This window comes from Lepisosteus platostomus, chromosome 14, assembly GCF_059453375.1.
Source record: "Lepisosteus platostomus isolate fLepPlt1 chromosome 14, fLepPlt1.hap1, whole genome shotgun sequence".
Lineage (NCBI taxonomy): Eukaryota > Metazoa > Chordata > Actinopteri > Semionotiformes > Lepisosteidae > Lepisosteus > Lepisosteus platostomus.
This window is the reverse complement of record NC_142624.1, coordinates 35,211,951-35,229,527: the sequence shown is the minus strand read 5'-3', so window position 1 is coordinate 35,229,527 and position 17,577 is coordinate 35,211,951. Positions and strand designations below refer to the sequence as shown.

The window sequence follows — 17,577 nt, the reverse complement described above, 5'->3', positions numbered from 1 at the left end:
TGCTTCTCAGAGGCTTTTATTTGCTGTATTGTAATATAATGCGATGAATGCTGAATTTTTCAAGTTCTGAAGATCCGGCTCTTTGTCAGGAATTCCCGGGCTCAGGGGGATCCCGGGAGCGCAGTATTCTTCAGGATTCTAGAATTCTGTGATCCTGCGGAAAGAGCCGACAGCGGGCGAGGTGGCCCCCCAGTCTGTGCAGCGGCGGTACTCTCCGCGATCCAGGAAGTACTGGCGCCCCTTGTAGGTGGGTTGCTCAAAAAACACCCAAGCCCCGTCGACCACCACACAGGAGTTGATCTCGCGGAACTTGAAGGTGTCTAAAACGGAAGGGCAGTCCTCCATGTGTTCCACCATCTGGCCTGCGAACTCAGGTCTCTCATAAATCCTTATCTTGTACACATTTCCATAGATCTGAAATACAGAAACCAGAACAGATTCATATTTCACTTTCCAAGCTTTTGCCTCTTTTCCCCTGGAAACGATATTGTAGCACGAAACAAAGTTTGAAAAACTGCTGGGCTGTTCAGGGCTGTTTTTTAGAATGAGATTTTGGAATTATTCTCAGTATTGGCACACGGCATCTTCTGTTGGTGGGACTAACTGCAACCACATAAACTATTTAATGAGGGTGAGTGGAGACTGTGTTACCAATAGTTGCTCTAATTAGGAGCTAATTAGGAGTTGGAGGAGTTAGGAGCTAATTACAGCTGGCTTACTATTCACTAGTGCCAAAGCTCTGACTGATGTCTTCCAATATCATCTTGACTTGTTTCTTGACAGAAATTGTATGTTTGTTGTAGTGATGTTTCGTTCTGAAAAAAGCATTACAAAACAAATGTTCAAAAATTATCACTGGCGGGGAGATAACATTGAGAAATGTTAACATGAACCTCCTGTAATGTCCAGCTGGACTGTCAACCACCAGCATGGGAATAATCTGCTCTACGGGGGAAAAGAGGAAGACGAGGGCTTTCGGAAGCAAGCGTTATTGCCCAGTGCTGGATTTAAAACTGAAAAAGCATCAGAATCGAAGAGTAAAATCCCAAATAAAAAATGTTCTTTGTACATCATAATCTTCAAGAGCTGGTATATGTTAACTGCTGCCAAAACTACTCTGTTATCTCTGCTCATTGTCTGCTGGATTTTGTCTGATTAATTCCTTGTTGCTGATCCCTAGAGCATTCCATTCCATTCCACTTTATGGCCTTTGCTTCATTAACAATCATTCACTCTTTAACTTCCAAATCATTATATGTGCCGTGGTATCCAATTCTTTGAAAACAATCACAGCTGCATGCGTACTTATCTGGAAACCAAAAACCAATCTTAAATATAATAGTACTCAAAGATCGACCTGAGAGCCAGGTCAGGAGACTTACATTTCTAATAACTCGGCAGGACTTGATGCTGTCACTGAAGCCCATCCACTGCTGGTAGTCGGGATACTCCCCCCGGGTCAGGACGTACTGGTAGCCCATGTAGTTGGGGCGCTCGTACAGAACCCAGCAGCCGCTCTCCACTCGGATGGAGTTGCAGCGGCTGAAGTAGGAGTGCAGGTCAGCGCAGTCGCTGCTGCACTCATAGCAGCGACCCTGGAAGTTTTTATCCTCATAAAAAATGATCTGCCAAGGAGAAGGGAACGTATGATGAAGGGTAAAATGGCAAATCATTATTGGAAGCAGAATTAAAGCACTGTTAGTTTTAAACTCAAAAGCAAAGTAGATGGTCTGATAATTAAAGTATCATGGTAATGAATATCAATGACAAACCTATTTATTTACAGATCTTTCAAAGCTTGAGAAACAACTTTAACAAATATGTAATATCAAGTATATGACAAATAAGAAATTAAATAAAGCCAAAACAATGGGATATTAGACATACATAACATTATGACTGCAGTTAATTAAAAATGTTTTGAAGTTTAGTTTAAATTAAAAAAAAAATCTTTATACTCATCTGGATGCTATGAAATTGCAAATATATGTATTTCTTATCTTTAGAATCATCTTACTTTGGAAGGTTTGTCATGTCCTAATAACTGCAGCTACTTTTAAGTCATGAATTTCTTACCTACTAACAAACATTTCTATTACAAAGACTTCAAGAGACACATTTATAACCTTCACCTTACCTTCCCCATTTTAAATTACTGTTCACCTGCTACACCAGATTCTCAGCCCATGTATATATGCATAACCAGAATGTGCAGACTAGGGAAAGTTATTGTTAACTAAATTACCCTGATTTGCATATCAGCAAAATGGTTTGTTCAAGTCTGATTTCTCTTTGTGCCAATTTAATGACTCTGTATCAAAGAATTGCCAGAACCTCAATGCCAGTGTTCGAAAGCCTAACCCCCTGCCAGTTCATTTTATGCATTATTTCTTCCAGCCTGTCTGTGGTCACAGTAGTCGCTTATCCTTTCATATGCTCAGAGTTTTTCATTTACACATTATTAGTTGTTTTAACAGGAAATAAACACACTGACTGAGTGACAATGACAACACTCTCTCAGACAAAAAAGAAGTTTAAGTATGTTTTCCAACTCTCACATGTGCTAGCTGTATCTGACTTCTGCTAATAAACGTGCCACTATACCAATACTAAGATTATCAGTTGTCCAGTTTTCAATATATATACAATAAATTTTACCCCAAAATCTATGTCCATATATAACATTGAATAAATAGCCCCTTTTATTACAGTACTTACTTTGTATATTATGCTTTACTCAGTACTGATATTAGTGATGTCATAATCTAGTCTGAGATCTAATGAGTCATTTTATTAATACTTAAAATTTTATTAAATTTACTGATAAAAGTTTATAACAATAAATTTATTAAAATTAAAATGTTGACTGGAAAGCATGTAATTGAAATTGAATTATGATGACAAACAATACGATCATAGTCTATTGCACATTAGTTTTTTGTTGACTCCTTTACATGCAAGGCTGGGTTTTATAATCAATGTTTAATACTATTATGGGCCACTTATTTGTCAGTCAACATAATATAGGCAGGTTCTTAAATTCCTGAACCTGTAGCATCACCAGTTTTCCAGTGAGCACTTTGGAGATGCACTAAAGTTAATGTTCAGTTTTGGTTACTCTCATTCATCAACAGCCAGGGCAGAAATTCTGTCATTAAAGTGATTTTTCAAATATGTGACACTCACGAAAGATAAGCATCAACATTCAAGTATAATACAGCTTGAGGTTTCTCTGACAATTAAAACATGTTTTAATACATTCTGCTATTCTAGTGCAACAGTGTGAAGAACACCTGTGTCAAACATTCTGATCTACAGTACAAGTACTGTGTACACATAGTGTATATACAAATAATGCATGGATAGAGCAACTATCAAAATCGGTGCTATTGTGTCTATTTTTAAAATGTTATTATTTTTATAGAAAATGGATGTGTTTTGACAAATGTAAAAAAATATTTAACAATAATCTAGAATATGAGTGATACTAAAATAGTAAACACCCATAATTCAATTTTCTAACTGCTTCTTCCAATTCAGGATCATGGGGGAGCCAGGGCTTATCCTGGCAAGCTAAAATAGTAAAAAGGAAGATTTCCTACACCATATGGGAAAGGTACAAATGTTATGGTACAAACAAAAAGGTACTGTGGGGAACTGTACTGTGTGTTATGGGTAAACATAAAAATTCACTTTTTTCTCTTAAACTTTTTTTCAAAACAGGATGGAACATGTTCTTCACTAAAAAAAAGCTTTAAAATTGCCTTGCAACTGTGCTTGATCCCAGATGTTGGCGCCTGTGTGAGATAAGTCTTATATTTGATACCAAAAGATCCTAATTATTGTCACAGAGAAAACTGCATTTTTCTACAGCCAACAAATGATGTTCATACTCCACATAAGGTATTTTTCTTGATGACTGTTTTACTTACAATCAATAAAACACATTCAAAACACCCATTCTCTTGCAATGAGAGAGACTGAGAAGATGAGGAACACAGAGTTTACCTTTGAGAAGAGAATCAGGAAACACTTCATGAGATCTTCAGTTTAGGAATAGCCCAAGATCTCATGGAATCCAATATGATCCCATCAAATGAGGGCATATGTTATACTTCGACAAACTCTAAAATTATTCACAGTCTCAGCACCAGTATTTACCAAAACCAGAACCTTGTGCAATTGTTCCTGAGCACATTTTCTGCAATATCATTCTCAAGTCACACACAAGATGGTACTGTGTGCGGTGATATTGCATGATGTCTCTTGGAAGATCTAAATCCATAACCTGTTAGTTAAGGACCTCAACCAGTTGATGCCCTGCTCTTTCATTTTGAAATGCCGCATTGTGACAGAAGGAAAGAAATACTTCAATTTCAATTAGTTCTGCTAATTCATCAGACTGGGAGATTTAAATAACAAAAACCCTGTGCGCAGCAATCGAGTATAAAAGGTCCATCAAACTGCTGCCTTTTGGAATGAATCCCACAGTTGCATCCAAAATGGGGAAGGTTAGTGCATTTCAAAATTATCTTGCTTGTTGATTCTCTTTTTTACTAGTGAAACTAATTTTGCAGACTGCAATTCTTTTAATATATTGCTACAGGTCATCTTCTACGAGGACAGGAACTTCGGGGGGCGCTCCTATGAGTGCAGCAGCGACTGCGCTGACATGCACTCCTACTTCAGCCGCTGCAACTCCATCCGAGTGGAGAGCGGCTGCTGGATGGTGTACGAGCGCCCCAACTACATGGGCTACCAGTACTTCCTGCGCAGGGGCGAGTATCCCGACTACCAGCGCTGGATGGGCTTCAACGACTGCATCAGGTCCTGCAGGGTGATTCCTCACGTAAGAAAATTCTTTGTTTCATTACATTGGCATATGAGTAGAAAGAGTCTTTATTACCCCAAAGGTACCATTTGCTTGGTAGTTTGGGGGAACTTAACATTCTACAAGTACTTAAAATTAAAATCAATAGATCTGCACTGCAACAAAACACAGTTTGACATATATCTCTTAATGTGATATCTAATTAATTGGACATTGCATGCCGACAAAAATAAGTGAAGCAAATATTACTTTATTTAAAACGGTTTATTTCAGATGTATAGAGTTGTAGATTAAGAATCTAATTACTCTAACTTTCTTCAACTAAACAAAAGAATCTGAACACCTTGAATGTATCTATGCTTACTGCATGCCTGATTTGTTTTTTTGGTTTCCACACCTGTTGTGTCTTTTGGGTTGATTGGAATCTTCATACTTTCATAATTAAATTCTGCAAATGAGGAGCAAGTTCTCCTTTGCTTTGCAAATACTCCTCATAGAATTTTTGTGAGCCAATGCTTCCTGCTCATTCTAGCCCCTGCAATATGTTGATGGGTCTTTGCGATTACAATCTGCTGAGAAGATTATTATGGAAGTTGAAACATTGCAATAGAGCAACCTGATTAAAAATCCAGACCAAGACCAGCTCCTGTGGCAGAGATAAGGCATTTCACTTACATTATGCTCAGTGGAAACTACTGCACCTACAGTACATCTTTAAAACCATTAAGGGGCAGTTCATGGTATCTTAATGTTAACTTTACCTTTAACTTGGAACCTCTAACAGTGATGTATGTTATTCAGTGTTTTGTTTTTTACACTATGACATATTATAAAAACAGGAGCAAATCATTTGTAATTTAGACCATATACAGTATGTGGTATACATTATCAATTGCCAGTAAAAGCCCTAAGCTTGTATGATGTAATAAGAGACTAATTCACAAATTTCAATGCAGTCATTCTGTTTAAATTTAGCTGATATGACTCTTGAGGTGTCTGGCATAGGGAGGGCTGTGATCCTGGGTTCGATTCCAAGCAGGTGCCCCTGTCTGTGTGTGCTCTGCATGTCCCTCCACATCTTCACAAGAGCTTTCACCAAGTGCATTTGTTTCCTCCCATCTCCCCAAAACCTGCTGGCTAAATTGATTGCTTAATTTAAGATTGTGCCATGTTGGTCACCCTTCCTTTCAAGACTGGCTCCTTCAGCCCTGTGCTGGGAGTTGCACATGGGTCTATATGGGTCTATATGATGCTCTTGAAAATGATTTTTGTTATTTCTGCAAACACACGAGGCACAGAGATCAGACGCCTTCAGGATGTGTGTGCTGTTCTATTCCGCCACAGCACGGGGGATCCTGCAGAGTTAGAATTAAAACCTATGGAAATCTGGACTTTTGCAGAACAGATCACATGTGGCAACTTTGCAATGACTAAGTGAGCAGGTTGTAGCCTGAAAGTGCTGCAGCAGTAGCGTTAATCTAATCGAATCCAGCTCATACTTCCTGATGCAATATTGATACTGATGACAATGTCTGGTAGGTAGTGGGAGGCAGGATGCTCGGATGGGGCACTGAAGAGCTCTAAATGCAAGGGCAATAAAGATTCCAGGGTTTTATATATCCTGCTTGTTTCAGACCAGCAAAACATATGTGTTTGTTTCTGCTGACAGTACCAAGGCTCCTACAGGATGAGGATCTACGAGAGAGAAGGCTTCGGAGGCCAGATGATGGAGTTCATGGACGACTGCGAGTCTGTGTACGACCGCTTCCGTTACCATGACATCCACTCCTGCAATGTGATGGAGGGATACTGGCTCTTCTACGAGCAGCCCAACTACAGAGGCAGGCAGTACTTCATGAGGCCCGGAGAGTACAGGAGGTTCAGCGACTGGGGAGGCATGAACCCCAGGATCGGCTCCTTCCGGCGCATCATGGAGCCCTGCTAAAAATTGCAGACTTTAATGTCTGGAATCCCAGCATATAGTCAATAAAAATATTTCAGTTTCAAAATATCTGTCTGATTCCTTTCAGCCTTTTTCCAAGTATGATTCATTAAACCCTTGGAGCACCAGATGCAGTATTTAAATACATTATTTGAAAAACAAAACTTTTACAGTAAGGACAGCAATATATACTGTACATTTTTCTACATTTATTACTACAATTATAATAGGAAGTGATGCCAAAATATGACTAGATTTTTTTTTCTACAGGTATGTTTTCTTTTGGCCAGAGGGATATTTTCACCTCAGAAACGAGTTATAGAAAGAAATGTGAGAATGTAATTGATATTAAAAAAGAAAACTCCTATTTATCTAAAGAAACATGATTTCTAGATACTGAGATTGACGCTTTTGAACCCAGGATGTGTGCATTCTTTATCATTTAATGGATACATTTACTTTGACTTCACAATAATAATTTAGCAGATTGAATTGCCAAGGTTTTGGGCATTTTATACAGTATACTGAGTATTTGAGTTTGATAAAAAAAGGACAATGCATAAAACATAAATCAATTTATACCAAAGATACTGTATTCTGTAAGAAATACCTTCCACAAGTCTGAATGAGTCATTTTAATGTAAATAATTAAATTAAAAGTGGCAGAATAATAAGCTCTGGCTTTGAACAAATATCAGATTGGTCTCTTCATTAAATAACCCTATTCATACAGTATACAGTATGAAACCTCTCTTGTCACACTGTCCATGCATTACACATCGATTCTTTAACACCTGGGTGTGGAGAAAAGTAATTCTGGAAAGAGCAGAACACTCTCACTTGGTATTTACAGTACAAATGAGGTTCATAAATAAAATTTCCGCGCAAAACATGAAATAAACTTCCGTGCTAAACTATTTTCTGCCCCTTTTTTATTACATACCCTATCATCCGAAGACATTTGTACTTCCCAACACAAAAACTATAATGCATAAAACACAAAATCGCTTTGTTATGAAATTGAAATTGTTCCATAAGGCACAAGGAAGCAATTTGTCTCTTGTCAGGCTGTAAATTTAGCACTTTTCCTCCAGTAACATTTATAACATCGAGTGAATTAACGTCGAGTGACGTTTATTATGCCAGTTTGATTTCTCTATATGAAAGTCGAGCCAGCGAATGCAGCAGTTTGAAATCGATTGATAATACGTCTGAAAATTCAGAAACTAGGATCGCAAATGTAGCTGTAAAAGAACAGACATTTACCCTACGTTTTAGTTAATAGACGAAGGGCACAGTTCTGTTTTCGGAGTAGCGGGGCAATTTAAGCAGTGCGGAAACCCCGATTCCCAACATAACGGATGAGTAAACAGCAGCGCTCTGGGATTACCAGGCAAGGAAAGGCGGACACTTGACAGTACCACCCCGCTCTGACAGCCTTCACGAAACGAAACGCGAGTGAGGTGCTCATTTCATGAACTTGCCGGGCTCCAGAGATGCTTCTCGTTCTGTGACGCAGGAGGGCGCTGTGCGGTAAGGGCTCAGTCACACTGCGGGCTGGCTCTCCTGCGCTTGTGGGACTGCAGATCCAGACCTGCGCTGTCCCGGCCCGTCCCGTCCCGGGCCTTGTGCTGCAGATATCGCAAAACAACAAGAAACCTTCTGACTAGAACTGTGTTTAAATTCTCTTCCTACTTTCTTGACTGAATTTCAGTGAGCAACCCTTTCTTGTAGTTCAGACAGTAACATGGCTGTAGACAAAGCCCTACTGACTGCCCTGTCTTCTCAATGTAAGACACTGATACTGTTATGGCTCAGCAATGGGAAGGACAATGTTCTGCGCTTCTCAGCTCCTTTATATTCCAGTTTTCCTAAAATCTCTTGTTTTAGGAACTGAAAATCTATTGGAAATCGCAAGAGCAAAAATACCATTGAAAATAATTGCTCACATTTTTTTTTCCTTTGGAATTTTAAGAAACGCTCTCAGGCTTGTGTCGGAAATGAATGAGTGAACAGACCGTGTTTTGTGTTCATTGAGATTTAGATGTTTTACACGGGAGTTCTCACTCTAATTGAAAACAAGGTGCTGAAAGGATCACTTCCACCGTAGTTAACCAGCGCGTCCGAGTCTGACCACACAGCGTCCTATGTGGTCAGTAACTGGTTCATATTCGATCACAATGAATTTAGCCACTTAATAAGGGTGCTTAATAATAATATGAGCTTGCTTAATATTTTAAGTTTTGGCCTTATCTCTCCAAACGGAGGGAATGACCTACACTTGCGAGGAATGAGCCAGGGAGCTGCACCAGGGGTGCCGATGGGGGAACTAGGGGGGGCTAGACAAGACATGCGCAAAACTGTGCCCAGCAGGCAAGTATTTATAAAGGAGGTAGCAGAAGTATGAGATTACAGTATGATCGCCCCCCTGAATTTTTGTTTAACAACTTTTAAGTACGGCGATGGTTTTATATAGCTGAAAGATATACAGCAATGAAAAAAATGAAAATGCAAAACATTTGATTATAATGATAAGAAGATTAGGCAATGTTTTCGAGTGAATCTTATATTTCCTACAACTACTGCCTTCTGAAATTTTGTTTTATACAGTCACCTCCGTGAAGAAATTTAGAAAGCCCCAGAAATGCAATACCACGTTTTGTCTTCTGGATAGAAAGTTCAATGTGCTAAAACTAGATTATGCATTATTCAGAGAGCCATTATATGGTTTGTTGAAATGTTGCTGGCAGAACTTGCACAATATACATACACAATGGGCTTCTGAATGGCGGTGTCAAATAAGTCCATCACCTTCTGATTGTTTAATGCTTCAAACTGCTGATTGCTCTTGTTCATGTATTTAAATAACAATGACAACTGTCTCTGTAACCCAATATAAAGGCATCAGACACAGGAGCTTGCACATTGAGCTACAGCCCTGTAAAAAACACAACATGGGAAAGGTAAGGCTTTTGAGTGCATTTTTCGTTTTACATGTCGATTATACATTCAGATCAATTCTAAATGAAGTATCCATGTACTGTATTGCACAGATCATCTTCTACGAGGACAGGAACTTCGGGGGGCGCTCCTATGAGTGCAGCAGCGACTGCGCTGACATGCACTCCTACTTCAGCCGCTGCAACTCCATCCGAGTGGAGAGCGGCTGCTGGATGGTGTACGAGCGCCCCAACTACATGGGCTACCAGTACTTCCTGCGCAGGGGCGAGTATCCCGACTACCAGCGCTGGATGGGCTACAACGACTGCATCAGGTCCTGCAGGATGATTCCTCAAGTGGGTCTTTAAATTTACTTGAGTACAAAGAAATGTTTTGACATACAATACAATGTTCTCTACATTAGTTGATTGATTCTTTCATCTTGCTCCATGGCCCTAGTATCTTGGTTTTACATGAAGCAAAATCTAACATCCTACCATGAAGAAGGTTAGGTGAACCATCACCACTATTGTTGGCACCTAAATTGTGCCCACTACCCTTATTGTCGATGACAAATTGCATTACGATTAATTTGCAATAGTGCAACACAGTGATAATTGATGTGTAATGATTTGTATGTATAAAGCAGTGGAATTCTGGCTGTTTTTGTAGTACAGACATTCCATTCCAATACTTCTTCATAGCAGCCTCAAAAACATCTCACAGCACAGTTCAGTGACCATTTAGAAGAGGATCTGCATGCGTTTCTTAGCATGGCTTTCTAAAACAAGTGTAACTTTAACTGCTAACCTGCAATTTATATGTTGACAGTACCAAGGCTCCTACAGGATGAGGATCTACGAGAGAGAAGGCTTCGGAGGCCAGATGATGGAGTTCATGGACGACTGTCCCAATGTCTACGACCGCTTCCGATACAATGACATCCACTCCTGCAATGTGATGGAGGGATACTGGATGTTCTACGAGCAGCCCAACTACAGAGGCAGGCAGTACTTCATGAGGCCCGGAGAGTACAGGAGGTTCAGCGACTGGGGAGGCATGAACCCCAGGATCGGCTCCTTCCGGCGCCTCATGGACTTCTGCTAAATTTCAATCGTATTTCAGATGAACGTGTACAAAAAACAAAAATAAAGAGCAAAAATATTTGAACTTAATGACATTACTGTATTATTCTGTTAAATGCCTCCTTATCACATGTGCCATTTAATACACAACGGTACAACACATTTTTTCCATTGTTGTTATTTACAATCTTTGTCATATACAGAATGTATATTTTAATTGCAAAATTCAATGAACATGAAATGAGAGGGATATAACACATAAACGAGAACTACAGTTTTAAAGATATTTTAAAGATAAGAAAACGTATTCAATGCTGAGATAAAAAGATGTAAAGTTCTATTTTTCTTATTTCACATTTCAGTTTAATGCAGTCTGACTGTTAAAGTTCTGGAAAATCCAAAATTCCACAAGGTACTCAGAAAGCTGTCCAGAAATAGGGTATTCCTGTCATGTTTTAAGGATGGGAATGTTTTCTGGTCTATTGTGCATCTCCAAGTCAGCCATAGGCAATATTCTTCTCAAATACACGCATGGGTGATGCAGGAATGACACCATACTCTGTCATATGACATTTAAATGTTACTCTTCTGTTACTCTTGTTGTGTTTTTAATGCAAATATTAAACTTGAGATCAGTGCTAGCGCTTACAGAGTGTTATCCATCCAGCATCTGGAAGATGCTTATTCCTGGAAAACGACTTGGAAAACTGTATCCAAGCCCAGAAGCACAGTGTGGAGGGCAGGACTACACTCTGGATGGACACTCTGAACTCCAGTGTGCACACACACACAGACATGCACACAAACACCCCCACCACACACACATCCCACACGCACAAGCACACACACACGTGTCACATGCACAATCACACACACATACAGTACAAACAACTCTGAACTCCAGCGTGCACACACACACATACATACACACATATCCCACACACACACATGCACACAAACACCCCCCCCCACACACACACAAGCATATACACCCACCCCACACGCACAGGGACACACACACACATCCCACATTCACAAGCACACACACACGTCCCACACACACAATCACATAAATACAAACAATTTGGAAACTCAAACAGGGCAATCTGTTAGCAGGACTTGGCTCCCACCCACTCAGTAATGACCACGGCCAGCAGCAGTGACTCTCAGGGAAACTGAACACTGAGAGCCACAGGGAGAAAGAGCACGATAGCTGCACTTTACCACACTGCTTCCTGAGCTGAGACCTCCAACATCATCCTGATGCTGTGGTTTGATTGCCAGCTCAGTAGGCAAACACATGGGCAGCCCTATTCTTTTCTAGTAGAAAACTAAAAGGAGAATTTGGCATCAAGTATTTTAGCTTCTGTCTTCCTCAGGGCATTGTGCTAACACTTGTTCCTTTTAAGGTCATTCACGTCGCAGTGTTTTTATATTGGTTTAATTGAACCAAACCCAGATATAATTTGGGAGAGAAGTGTAGCGTGCATGTGTAACTAATACTTATAAATCTTAATAACTTCGACTAGACGCAGTTTTTCAGAGACAAAGAGAGTCTGCTTTTAATAAACACGTTTGCACGGCATTTAGAGATCCCAGGCCGTGAATTAGTGGGCTGTGTTTCCTCACTGCAATAACCTAGCAAGCCTGTCTTTGGACGTTGGGAGAGAACCAGGACACCTGGAGAAAACACATGCCAAAGAAAATGTATTTCCTTGCAAAGGAAATCTGATTTTCACATGGTGTGACAGGAGTTGTAAGTTCAAGTAGACCATAGGGAGGCAGTCATTCGTGCTGCTAACAATCTCTACCTCTTCATCTTTTCTACATTCAGTCCAGAGTAAATAATGAACACAAGTAAAATGAAGTTCACACACCTGAGCTAGCACTGAGCCTACAGAACTTTACTTGCTTTAACATCACAACAAGGGCAATAATCACACACATGAGGAATAATAGAACAGCTTTTTAATATTTTTAATTTAATATTTATTGATTCAGTCCTTTGGTTAAAATATTAAAATGTGGGAAAGATGTAATAAAAATAATTATCAAAATCAATTATCACAACAGTAGGCAGTTGTTTCAATATTTGATACAAAGGTTTGTTTTTTTTTGTTCTGATCCTATAAGAAGGATGCATATCTACCACCACTACCACCACAGGGGGGGTACAGTGCAGGCTTAGTCTAATTCTCAACAGGAAGACCTTGCAACGTGCTCAGCCTGAGCAGCTGTACTGTGTACTGGAAAAGTGAGACAAAGGAAGGGAAAGAGCTAGGAAAGACATGTGCCAACTGAAAGTCATGTAACTTAGAGTTTAATTAGAGCTCCCAATGCATAGCTAGATATATGAATAAATATAAAGAACTCTTGGCAATAAAGAGCACCCATGCACCAGGGCTAAAACACCTCCACTTCCATTTAGCCAACAGCTACAGTATATCACCTTGCAACTCACAACTGGCAGCCCACTGAAGCTCAGCAGGTTTGAGCCTGCTCAGTACCTGGATGGGAGATCTCCTAGCAAAGCTGAGGTTGCTGCTGGAAGAGGTGTTATTGGGGCAAGTAGGGGGTGCTCACCCTGCGGTTTGTGTGGGTCCCAATGCTCCATTATATTGATGGGGACACCCTACTGTAAAAAGGTACCATCTTCTGGATGACATATAAAACCAAGGTCCTAACTCTCTGTGGTCATTAAAAATCCCAGGGCTTTTAAAAAAATAATAATCCCCATCTCCGAACTGACTTCATCACTCTGTTCTCCTCCCCACTGAGAGCTGGTGTGTGGGGAGAGTACTGGCGCACTATGGCTGCTGTCGCATCATCCAGGTGAATGCTGCACACTGGTGGTGGTGGAGGGGATTCCCATTTCCTGTAAAGCTGAGTGGATTTTCCAGAAAAGCACTATATAAGTGTAAGGAATTGTTATTATTGTGTCAGAACCCCTCTTCCTGTTCTAGAGGATGTAAATCCAACAACCAGGGAGGGTCCCAGTGTGGAAAGCCCTTCCCTTGCCACACACACAGCCTGCCTGAGGAGCAGGACATCATCAGAACTCCATTGTGTCTTATATTGTGTGTGAAGAATCCTGTGCAATTCTGGTCCATCCACCACAAAAGAACATAAAGTGCTGCTCTACAATCAGTCCAGAGAAGAGGGTCCAGGTACTGTACATTTCCAGACACAAGCACATGCCCTAGTCCTGTCTCAAAAAGAGAAGACCTGACTGAAGTTTTCAAAGAAAAGGGCATCGATAAGCAGAAGTCAAGCCAGTGGGCGTCTTTAGAATCTGCAGTGTAACATTAACAAGAGCGCACACAGGGAGCACACACAGGGGTAGAGCATTTAGCATGAAACTTCTGCCAAATCCCGGTGTTTCTGCAACTGGGAGACTGTGTCAAAGAGTCAGGATGGAAGTCCCTGGATGGGACACACAAGCACACAGGCTGTATTTTAGAGTCAGTGAACCCAGTCAGCACGTCTTGAAAAGGTGGGAGGAAACTGGAGTACTGGAGGAAACTCACAAGAATTTGGAGGAAACTCACTAGAATACTGTATAAAATTAACTTTTTCCGTCATATACCGAAATCTCTTTTGATGTTTTTATCCTTTAGTGTTAATTGCAGTAGCAGTTGGTTTAGTTTAAAGTTGTGAAATTATTGTATAATTACTAAGATTATATTGGACGAAGGAATATTTTATAACTGACTACGTAAAGTTAAGATTTATAGTTTGTGACTTTATCAATTACAGAACAATTCTTGCAATCTGAAGGCGGAAAGCACTTTTTAATAATTCAATATTCTATATTCAATATTGTGCAAAGTCCACAGAAAGAGCTTCCCAGTCTAGAAAGAACCCCAAGACCCCAGGACTGTGAGGCAGTAATTCCGCCCTAATAGCTATGTATATTTGCCCGGGCGTATTTTCCCAAATCATAGTTCTCTTTGACTTTAGAACAAAGAAAATCAGTCATTTTTCCACATGCTCGTGACCCTTGGGTTGTCCCATGTGAAATAATCCATCAGTGTTGAGGAGAAATAATGCATTTTAAAAATACTGAGCTTTGGGATCAGTCTGGTATTGATGAAGAGAATGTTCTATTTTTCTACATTTTTAAGAAGAACAATATGGAATTAACCAGCTGACCCCACAAACACGAACAACGCCCGATTATCTCCCTTTGGAACCTGCTGTGACAAGAGGTGCAGCTCTCTGCTGTGCTGATGAGTCAGGGCTTCCACACAATGGGGACACAGGCCCCTTGCGGTACAAGTGGGGTATAAATGTGGTGGCAGGGCAGTGTGAGCCACAGGGCATCTGTCATCCAGGACACCATGGGGAAGGTAAGAGGAGCACTGACTCATGCTCTGAACATTAAATACTGGACCTGACAATGCAAGCTGATGTTCATTAGGTTACATTTTAAAGAACAGCAATTTCATATGAGTTGCAGTCAATTAGCATGGGAGAAAATCCCTCATTCATTGTTAATGATAACACTTAAATAATTTACATAGCAGATGAAAGCAAGTTTAGAACCTCTAAAAACCTGCAACTTTGAGGCCCTACACTCAAATGTTATGAATAATGCTGGCAGTCACATTGAAGAATTACTGTCCTCAATGCTCTGGTACCAGGCAGTTCTCTGCTGCTGTCAGAAGTTTGAGAGTAGATGTTTGTTCTGTTTTGAATTCATTGATGTGCAATTCAATTACAGTAATTAAAAAAGGAAAAAAGCTTTGTGTCTTGTTTCTTTTATTTCTGGAAGCTATACAGTAGATTTGTACTTGCTGGTTTAAACAAACCCAGGAAGAAGCTTAGAAATTGATTGCTCTCTCTGTTGGAACACAGATCATCTTCTACGAGGACAGGAACTTCGGGGGGCGCTCCTATGAGTGCAGCAGCGACTGCGCTGACATGCACTCCTACTTCAGCCGCTGCAACTCCATCCGAGTGGAGAGCGGCTGCTGGATGGTGTACGAGCGCCCCAACTACATGGGCTACCAGTACTTCCTGCGCAGGGGCGAGTATCCCGACTACCAGCGCTGGATGGGCTTCAACGACTCCATCAGGTCCTGCAGGATGATTCCTCACGTAAGCTTCTATTTAAAACCTATGGAAATCTGTAGCCTGTAAGTGCTGCAGCAGTAGCGTTAATCTAATCAAATCCAGCTCATACTTCCTGATGCAATATTGATTATTGATACTGATGACAATGTCTGGTAGGTAGTGGGAGGCAGGATGCTCGGATGGGGCACTGAAGAGCTCTAAATGCAAGGGCAATAAAGATTCCAGGGTTTTACTTATCCTGCTTGTTTCAGACCAGCAAAACATATGTGTTTGTTTCTGCTGACAGTACCAAGGCTCCTACAGGATGAGGATCTACGAGAGAGAAGGCTTCGGAGGCCAGATGATGGAGTTCATGGACGACTGCGAGTCTGTGTACGACCGCTTCCGTTACCATGACATCCACTCCTGCAATGTGATGGATGGATACTGGATGTTCTATGAGCAGCCCAACTACAGAGGCAGGCAGTACTTCATGAGGCCCGGAGAGTACAGGAGGTTCAGCGACTGGGGAGGCATGAACCCCAGGATTGGCTCCTTCCGGCGCATCATGGACTTCTGTTAAGTGATTAATAAAAATATACAGCGAGAACAACAAACCTTTCAAAGTATTTTTTTTCGGAACCTACATCTTCATGGTTACTCATGTTTATACTTATGAACTACATAATGGCAGAAATAAATGTAATTAGATGTATAGTCACACACAACAGATCATTTGGCCAGAGCTCATCCTGTCTTCTAGGTGTGAAGCGATCTGTAAGCACATGACTCCAATCATGGCCTGCACACCAGTCCATCACAGAGTCTTCCCCAGCGGTGCTGGTCCCCATTCAAACAGCTGGGAGGACTGGAGCAGCTGGGGTAAAGTCCACCAAACAAGATACAACAGCACTGTCTTCAGAAGGAACTCAAATCCTCTATAAGTCCAGAGATTTAAGCACTATGCTATGCTACCCACCTAAATACAGTGCTCAGTTTTAACTTCAGAATAATATATTTCATTCAATACAATGGTGTAGATACGACCTCAGTTTGGTTTCCATTTTTCTCTGCAATCTTATAGTGCTTTCACATTCAAAGATCACATATCAAACAGAATGGTAGAGATGATTTTTTTAAATACAGTACATATACACAGTAAAAAATAAAGATACCCTTATGAAAAAATAAACAAATAAGTGGGAATCTTGTAAGTTAAAAATTAAATAATAAAAGAAACAAATCCAATTTCAACATGACTAGGTATTAGTTTGCACTGGTTATGAGCTTTCTTAATTAGCTATTATTCAAGATAAAGAATGAATTTAAAAATGATTAAACATAAAAAATAAACAGTGTACAACTGCTAGTCTGTAGTTGCCTTGAATTGTTTGAGTCCACCTCAAAATTATCTTGAAATGCATTTAAGCATAACATTAACCTATGTTGGAGAAACAGGAAGGAGACTCGGAGACCGCTTCAGAGAACATGTCAGGGCTGTGAAGATTAAAGATTTCTCCAAGCCCATTGTTTCTCATTTCACCTCTGACGGCCACGACCACTCTAATCTCTCCATCTGTGTTCTCAAAGACGGTTTTCCGAACTCATACATCAGAAAGACTATCGAAATCAAACTTATCCTGCAGCTAGGATCACACATTCCCCCATCTCTTAACGACAGACTAGTCTTCTTTTAAATTTTCTCCATTCACTGGAAGTTTCAT

At 40.4% G+C, this 17,577-nt stretch overlaps 4 protein-coding genes across 6 annotated transcripts; 3 read left to right on the top strand and 1 right to left on the bottom strand.

Moving 5' to 3' along the window:
- On the bottom strand, positions 1 to 4,053 carry LOC148649377 (gamma-crystallin M2-like). Of its 2 annotated transcripts, none has more exons than XM_088605904.1 (3): positions 4,009 to 4,053; positions 1,383 to 1,625; positions 1 to 414 (listed from the first exon to the last, which is right to left on the bottom strand). In XM_088605904.1, the coding sequence occupies exons 1-3, from the start codon at positions 4,036 to 4,038 to the stop codon at positions 139 to 141; spliced, it is 549 nt and encodes a 182-aa protein (XP_088462030.1). In that variant the 5' UTR covers positions 4,039 to 4,053; the 3' UTR covers positions 1 to 138. The 2 variants fall into 2 exon arrangements, with proteins under 2 accessions (XP_088462030.1, XP_088462031.1); XM_088605905.1 differs by lacking the exon at positions 4,009 to 4,053 and adding an exon at positions 2,138 to 2,250.
- Positions 4,054 to 4,463: 410 nt separating this feature from the next.
- Positions 4,464 to 6,840, top strand: LOC148649376 (gamma-crystallin M2-like). The gene is made up of 3 exons (XM_088605902.1): positions 4,464 to 4,511; positions 4,607 to 4,849; positions 6,501 to 6,840. Exons 1-3 carry the CDS (start codon positions 4,479 to 4,481, stop codon positions 6,774 to 6,776), a joined length of 552 nt encoding a protein of 183 aa, XP_088462028.1. The 5' UTR covers positions 4,464 to 4,478; the 3' UTR covers positions 6,777 to 6,840.
- Positions 6,841 to 9,674: 2,834 nt separating this feature from the next.
- LOC148649375 (gamma-crystallin M2-like) lies at positions 9,675 to 10,888 on the top strand. Of its 2 annotated transcripts, XM_088605915.1 has the most exons (3): positions 9,675 to 9,736; positions 9,827 to 10,069; positions 10,545 to 10,888. In XM_088605915.1, the coding sequence occupies exons 1-3, from the start codon at positions 9,728 to 9,730 to the stop codon at positions 10,818 to 10,820; spliced, it is 528 nt and encodes a 175-aa protein (XP_088462041.1). In that variant the 5' UTR covers positions 9,675 to 9,727; the 3' UTR covers positions 10,821 to 10,888. The 2 variants fall into 2 exon arrangements, with proteins under 2 accessions (XP_088462041.1, XP_088462040.1); XM_088605914.1 differs by lacking the exon at positions 9,675 to 9,736 and having other exon boundaries at positions 9,809 to 10,069.
- Positions 10,889 to 14,973: 4,085 nt separating this feature from the next.
- On the top strand, positions 14,974 to 16,470 carry LOC148649374 (gamma-crystallin M2-like). Its single transcript, XM_088605901.1, has 3 exons — positions 14,974 to 15,147; positions 15,656 to 15,898; positions 16,161 to 16,470. The coding sequence occupies exons 1-3, from the start codon at positions 15,088 to 15,090 to the stop codon at positions 16,434 to 16,436; spliced, it is 579 nt and encodes a 192-aa protein (XP_088462027.1). The 5' UTR covers positions 14,974 to 15,087; the 3' UTR covers positions 16,437 to 16,470.
- Positions 16,471 to 17,577: the final 1,107 nt, after the last annotated feature.

Bases quoted from the DNA above. Each gene is read 5' to 3' on its own strand.
- LOC148649377 (XM_088605904.1), bottom strand. From the start codon at position 4,038: ATGAAGTGTTTCCTGATTCTCTTCTCAAAG. The intron at 1,626-4,008 runs GTAAACTCTGTG...TCTCCTTGGCAG, and splicing joins TCCTGATTCTCTTCTCAAAG to ATCATTTTTTATGAGGATAA. The intron at 415-1,382 runs GTAAGTCTCCTG...TCTGTATTTCAG, and splicing joins CCTGCCGAGTTATTAGAAAT to ATCTATGGAAATGTGTACAA.
- LOC148649376 (XM_088605902.1), top strand. From the start codon at position 4,479: ATGAATCCCACAGTTGCATCCAAAATGGGGAAG. The intron at 4,512-4,606 runs GTTAGTGCATTT...ATATTGCTACAG, and splicing joins TTGCATCCAAAATGGGGAAG to GTCATCTTCTACGAGGACAG. The intron at 4,850-6,500 runs GTAAGAAAATTC...TTCTGCTGACAG, and splicing joins CCTGCAGGGTGATTCCTCAC to TACCAAGGCTCCTACAGGAT.
- LOC148649375 (XM_088605914.1), top strand. From the start codon at position 9,809: ATGTACTGTATTGCACAGATCATCTTCTACGAGGACAGGAACTTCGGG. The intron at 10,070-10,544 runs GTGGGTCTTTAA...ATATGTTGACAG, and splicing joins CCTGCAGGATGATTCCTCAA to TACCAAGGCTCCTACAGGAT.
- LOC148649374 (XM_088605901.1), top strand. From the start codon at position 15,088: ATGTGGTGGCAGGGCAGTGTGAGCCACAGGGCATCTGTCATCCAGGAC. The intron at 15,148-15,655 runs GTAAGAGGAGCA...GTTGGAACACAG, and splicing joins TCCAGGACACCATGGGGAAG to ATCATCTTCTACGAGGACAG. The intron at 15,899-16,160 runs GTAAGCTTCTAT...TTCTGCTGACAG, and splicing joins CCTGCAGGATGATTCCTCAC to TACCAAGGCTCCTACAGGAT.